Raw genomic sequence first — 7,074 nt, 5'->3', positions numbered from 1 at the left:
GTTTGTAGAAGTTAAAGAAAACAACTTTTTTTTGTATTATCTTTATAATACTGCAAATTAGCCACAGTTGTTATGCTATACAACATATGCCAGAATACGTCTTTGTACCTATTTTAACACATTTCAATACAAAGAGTACAGTATGAAAATGAAAACACAATGTAAAGTGTATATGCTACCTTAAATTAGAAAATGTACTATTAGTCATTTTTGTGCAATCTTTTAAATATTTGAGATTTTAAGTATCATCCACTTTTGACAAGTGGAACCTCTCTAAGTTGCAGATAATAAATGGTTAAATCCTCATTATACGTATTAAATTATTTTAATGCGTGGGCCTAATAAGTTTTTAACCATTGATGACTGCCATGCACAAAATATGACTATCAATCAGATTTCCTCCTGTGAAAAATACTGTAAAAGCTTCAATGCAGTTCGATTTCAGCAACTTTTGTACAACCTATTAATAGAGAATAAAAGACAAGTGTCCTAATATTCTTTATAGAGTTGAGCCAATCAGATTTGTCACTTACTTTAGTTTGGGTAGAAATGCTTGTTTAAATAAACATTCAAAAGAATCTATCTTTCTATAGTTCCTCAGTAATTATCCATTTTATGATAGTCAAGGTGTTAAGATTCGACTTAAATATAGTCTCCTGAAACCTCAAACCCAAAAAAACATACATACACAAGTCATAGACCAATCACACTTTATTACAATATAACGAAAATACATCACAAATTCAAATAAGTTTTCAGCCTACAAAAGTATTTTATTATACGATAGAAATGTATCATTCTAGAGTATGAAAGTAACCTATACAAACAGTATATCAAAACTATAGTTTGACTATCAACACTAGATGTTATAACAATAACAATAGAAAGCTCAAAATTTCCCACATCAATATACTAAGCATTTTTAACTTTGTTCAAAATTACTAATTTTACTCAAAAACATTTAAGTTAAAGTAATACATCAAAATCCACAAAAGAGGAATGAAAAAAAGATGGTGGCTAAAGTTGGTTAAACTCAAACGTTCTATACTCTTAGTAGAATGGTTTGAGGTACTTCGCACAACTTGAGAGAATGGGTCTCTAAAAGTTACATTAGAATGCTGATACAAAAAAATCTGACTTCAAGGAAATGACGTCTTTCAGACAAGCAATATGCATATTTCCACCATTTCACAGATTGTACTGGGCACCGCTAGAAAAGGTGACAAAAAATTGAAAATGGATGAATAGAAGGAGGTAATTTAATGAGTTTTCTGAAAAGTATGGAGAAGCTCCAGGAAAACAAATCAAAAACCAAAAAACTGAGAGGTGGATTGATGTTAAATTTATTTAGTTCAGTCAGTATGTCAATGTGACAAGAGTCAAGTTCTACCATAAGAAAATGTTTTAAAAGAGAGTGACCAATTCAATATGGAATTGAAAATACAACTTATAAATGATGGATTGTTTTTTTGTTTAGACTGTTAAATGACTGGTTAAATGAAACTGGCTAAACATTTATAGTTTGTATTTTTGTAATAGTGCAAATAAGAATTAATTTGATATATTTCATGACTCAAAATATACCAGATAAGAGTCAATAAGGTGGCAATAAATTTGGCAGGATACATTATATTCTTTATAAAGCAATAGGTGTTTAACACTAAACTATTTTTAATCTCTTGTATCATTGTAACTTTGAAAACAAAAAATATTAAAACTTAATTACAAGAACTTTAGCTAACAAGTACAGTATTATTAATACTGAAACAAAACATGAAATGGAACAATTTGAAGTTAACATTTTAATACTGATTCATCAAATAACTCCATGTGTGGGACAGCATAAAATACAGTCTCAATCTTCAGAATTATAACCACTTCAGAAAGAATGTAATTAAAATTAGCACTTATAAATTTATTTTCAGAAAAAATTAATTTGATAAAACACACTGGATCTTGTGTCACAAACAATAATAATTTATCAGTTAGAGTCCACAACCACTTAATAATAAAATGATTACATGTTAGCAATTAACATTATAGACAACTATCATGAAGGCACTGTTAGCTTCATAATAAAGTGCTTTCACATTGTTTTGTAAGCTAAACAGTAAGTAACAGTATATTAACCTATTTTATTACAGAAGACAGAGAACATGAAGTTCTACAGAAATGACACAGTTAGGAATCATTGCAATTAGAAAAACTCTAAAATAAAAGAAATAAACTTCTAAAAGAACAAAAAATGTATTAAGAGTTTATAAAAATCCAAATGGTTGTAATGTCTGCTTTTTATTAATCTTAAATCACTTCCACATATAAATTCCTTCAGTGGCTTAGGAAACCAACACTCACTGAAGCAGAGCCCTAGGTCGTGGAGGATCCAAGCAACTATCCCAGTCATCCCAGTAACGTTCCTTCATACGGAAACAATAGTCTTTTAAGTTGGAAAACTCTCCTATAGCAAATGAAAATCACATTCATTATTTACAAGTTACACACAAAATAATCATAACTAGGTTTAAACTGGTTGACACTGAGCTTAATTCATAATAATGAGATCCTTCATTAATATGTAGCATCTGTATAAAAGTTTAAATTTGTACATTAACACTGGCACCTCCAAAGTTTAATTTTCTTGGTATATTAATCAATAACTACGTTTCACAAGCTGCAGTTTTAGGAACAAAAGTATTTCTACATTATACACTCTTTAATACTGCAGATCTTTTCTATACTTGAAGTATGAAATGACAAGTACGTATGAATGATACATAACATAGTATTATTCATACAAGTTATATCCAGGTATTTGTTCATCTATGCCTTAAAATGTAATCTTTCATGAAAAAGTTCTTGAAAAGATTTGTTTTTAAATATTAATGGAAAAAGAAATTTTAAAACAAAACAAGGCTTGAAATTAGCAGGGATCCAGGAGCTATTGGCCCCTAAAAATGCCAGCAGGACTGTAAAGTGTCTGATAGGTAGTCCACACGACCTAAAGTGTCTGATAGGTAGTCCACACGACCCCTTAAAAATTAAAACAGTAATTATCAATTTTAACTTAATGACATCAACAGCAAGATGTGTAATTCAAACAACTGACACCACCTCTATTGAAAAGTAATGGAACATCACAAATTTCCTCTTCAGTAACCTCTCCAAAGAGCTACAATAAACAGCTTCCTGTACTGTACCTGTGACAATACTGTACATCACATGATATACAACTGTGCTACATCTGCAGCTCTGTGGAGAAACTTCATATTTTGCATCATGCACATCATGTATACTATGGTACTTTTGTTACCCTACCTTTGTTACTACATCTCATGTTCTTTCACTTCTATACGTAGAAGATAGTTTAATGTCCAGATCTGGGTAACCAGATGCAGGTGACATGAAAGGATGCTCCAACCATTTAGAAAAACGCTCACCTGTGTCTAAGGGCTGATCCTTAGACTCTGTAAAGAATTTCCCAAAAAATGGATCCTGGAGAGTTCCTGTACCTTAAAAATAATTGAAAATGGCCTGGACCTCAAGTTTTAATTGAAGACTTTACATCTGGTGCAGTATTCTTTTAGTGTTGTGTGCAAAGTTAAACATGGTTTCTGTGCATTTCTTTGGATATGGATATAAAAACACAGTGGCTCTAACTATTTATAACGATCAAACATTTATTATATGCATAAGTGATGTTCTCTTTGCAATATTCTTCAATCTTGTTGGGAAGGATAGAGGAAGACTTAAGTAAAATTAGCCTGAAAGACTCTGGTAAGACCTTTTTCATAGTAAATTCTCTAACAACTGGCCTTACATCCTGTGAAATTGACACCGAAATTGCATAAACATTAAAAATTATAACTTAGATATCTGTACTGTGTGTAACCTATTCACCTGCATGGACAAAGGACACAAAAAGTCAAATAATTTCAAAATTACTTTATTACAGGGATTTGTAAACATCTGGGGTACCACCTTTTTGTCATCTTTCCTTAGCAGAGATTTACAAAAGGTATCTCTGAAGCAGCTTAGTTGAGATAGGAGGGAGGTTTCTTTTAACCTCTTTCCAGCTAGCTATAATACTAAGCATAGAATAAACATTTGTGGGACTCCATTATTTAGCCTAAATTAGTCTTATGATAACTCTGCAAATAAATATTGTAAAAGCTAGTTCTGATCTGGCAGTTTACATTTAGAGCACACATTTTCTCACAAAAACAAACCATTAGCTAATAAACAGTGATGTTCTAACGGGAAGAAGGAGGAGCATATCCTGAAAACTTTACAGAAGAAGCCTGTCAGACAACGAGCTTGTATTAGCTTTATCTATAGTGTGATATTATTGACCATTTGCTAATATACAGTCCTTAAAGAAATGGTTATGCTTTGCAATATGTAGAGCATTGTTTAACCTATTTTCATTTACTGTATCAATTTATGTAAATAAATGAGAAATAGATAAAGATTGTTTAGCTTAATTTATTTTTTATGTTTAGTGTCTAATGAAAAAAGTAAACTGTACAGTACTGTGATTGTAAGCATGCTAACAAATAACATTTTTGTTGCAAATAAAATGGACTGGGTGATCAGGAAATTTGACAAATTCTGTCAAATCTGATTACTGAACCCAGTTATCAGTAAAATACTGCAAAATATAATGTTAAATTAACACAATTTTTAAACAGGAATAATCATCAAACTCTCATGATGGTCTCTCAAACACATTTGATACATCAATCTCATCACTTAATTTCACCAGACATGGGATTATATAATCACTGGGATTACAGAGGCACTATCTATGTCAACCAGCTCTGCTGAAGCTGAGAGGATTCAGGAAAATAAAAATGTTCCAAATCAAATTGAGATCCTATCTGTGATATGACAGGATTACTGATCGGCTTCTGGATATACTCTACTTGCCTTCAATGAATGACTTTAATCCCATAATAGCTATCCATCTTTGGAACTCAGGATCACTTTGCACAAGGAGATTAAATGCCAGTAGGGTCCAGAATGAAAAACAGGAGTAGGAGAGTGATGAAGGAAGAATTCAAGAAATGAATGTTGTGACATTATTGGACATTGATGCATATCAGATTTCCTTTCATTATTTATTTTGATTAGGAAGGGTCACTAAGTTTAACTCGTCACCACTTAAGCCATTTTAGAGTTTTTTGCATGTCTTCTGGTATGTTGCCAATCTGAGATATTGAATATTACATATTCAGATTGAAGAATGACTAACAGTAATTTCAGGATATGAAAGATTTGGTTGGTTGGTTGATTTAGTGTTTTATGGCACAAAGCAGCTAGGCTATCTGTGCCAAACATCCAGTAAAAAGGTAACAGTAAATTCAGTAAAATTCATAAAAGAAAATTAAGGTAAAACAAAACAAAGTTAAAACATAAATAAGTAGCATAGAGCTCGTTTGCAACAGTAAGAGGGAGTTGTTCAGTGATGGCATTAATTTTTACACTGAAAAGTGTGACACTTAGAACACAGCCCTGAGGGACACCAAGTTCCTGTAGAAAAGAACGGAAAAGTGTCAAACCAACACAAACTTGGAATCTACTGTCCATTAAAACATTTTAATAAAAGTGGGCAAGTGGACATATAACCCATATACATGGAAGTCTTGCAAAATGCCATACTTCCATGTTGTGTCGTAAGCCTTCTCAATGTCAAAGAATATTGATACAAGATGTTGTCGTTTGAGAAAGACTTCTCTGATTGACGTTTCAAGTTGAATCAGATAGTCCATGGTGGAGCACTGTTGTCGGAACCCACACTGAATGAGCGAGAGGAGGTTGCTTGATTCGAGGAACCAAACAAGACAAAGTATTAACTATCCTCTCCAAGGTCTTACAGAGACAGCTCGTCAAAGCAATTGGACAGTAGTTTGAAGGAATTTTGAGATCCTTCCCAGGCTTAGAGAAAGGTAGGACAATAGCCTTGCACCAGGAAAAACATTCTCCTGCCAGATCTGGTTAAAAACAATCAGAAGGATAGCAAGAGAAGCAAGAGATACAAAGCTCACGCTGTCGCTCACCATATTTGCCAAAGACTATTATTTTTGTTTTTTGGTGAAGAAAAATTGTAATTGGTGAATATACCGGCAAAACACTGTTGTTTACAAAATGCTAGACTGGTTCACTACATCAACGTTTTTTTAATGCAAGTACGTGGTAAGCAGATAAAAATCAATAACCCGTCTGCATTCATGCAAGGTCATGGTCAGGATTAACAAACATGTGAAAAATTGTCCAATCAACAGCGACTTAACGGCTTGACACGAATAACTCGTTTATATGTGATTGATTAGCGGCACTATAATTAAAGGATGACCACAAAGATTGTGATGGCTTTCACACCTGTAATTACATTATCTAATGGTGCATAGCTTGGCCGGTAAGTTTAATTAAAAGCGATTACTGAATTAGTACCATAATAAACACATACTTGTAAAAAACTAAATGTTAATTAGTGGAAAGATTCTTTATAAATTGAGCCAATATGCAGCAAATTCATCAGATCTCAGAATATATATGATATGCAAAAACGGCTTGTTTGGGTTGAGAAAATATTTTACATAGAAGAGCAAACAACGTTTCGACCTTTTTCGGTCATTGTCAGGTTCACAAAGAAAGTTTACTGACCGGAAGCTGACCACATGCTTGGAAGGGGTTGTGTAACTGAGTGTCGGAATGTAGAGGGCGGTGTTAGATGTTTGAATATATAATTTTATTTTATCATATCAATATAGGTATAAAGGCATTCCTTTATATTGGTTTATTTTGGGTTTAAGTTGTTGTATAAGTAAGGCTTCTTTAATTTTGCATTTGTTTATGTTTGTTTCTTTATTTAGTATTTGAGTGTTTTTCATGGTTATGTTGTGTTTATTTGATTTGCAGTGTGATGTGAAGGTGACTTTTTGTGTTCTCTGAATCTGGTTTCCATTTTTTACTTGTTTCTCCAATATAGAAGTTGTGGCCATTATCACATTGTATTTTATAAATAATGTTGATGTGTTGTTTGTCAGTGTAGTTTTTACCCAGTATAGACCTTAG

The 7,074-nt window shown here is 32.5% G+C and overlaps 1 protein-coding gene across 1 annotated transcript in view; it reads right to left on the bottom strand.

Moving 5' to 3' along the window:
• Nucleotides 1-693: 693 nt before the first annotated feature.
• Nucleotides 694-7,074, bottom strand: part of LOC143253670 (failed axon connections homolog) — a 52,421-nt gene continuing 46,040 nt past the window's right edge. Inside the window, exons 6-7 of the mRNA XM_076507876.1 lie at nucleotides 2,356-2,458; nucleotides 694-1,210 (exon numbers count right to left, since the gene is read on the bottom strand). Of these exons, the coding sequence (XP_076363991.1) occupies nucleotides 1,189-1,210; nucleotides 2,356-2,458 (125 nt within the window). The 3' untranslated portion in view covers nucleotides 694-1,188. The remainder of the gene's footprint in view (nucleotides 1,211-2,355; nucleotides 2,459-7,074) is intronic.

This window comes from Tachypleus tridentatus, chromosome 6 (genome assembly GCF_004210375.1).
Source record: "Tachypleus tridentatus isolate NWPU-2018 chromosome 6, ASM421037v1, whole genome shotgun sequence".
Classification (NCBI taxonomy): Eukaryota; Metazoa; Arthropoda; class Merostomata; order Xiphosura; family Limulidae; genus Tachypleus; species Tachypleus tridentatus.
The sequence above is the reverse complement of the archived record's forward strand: the minus strand, read 5'-3'. Positions and strand labels throughout refer to the sequence as shown.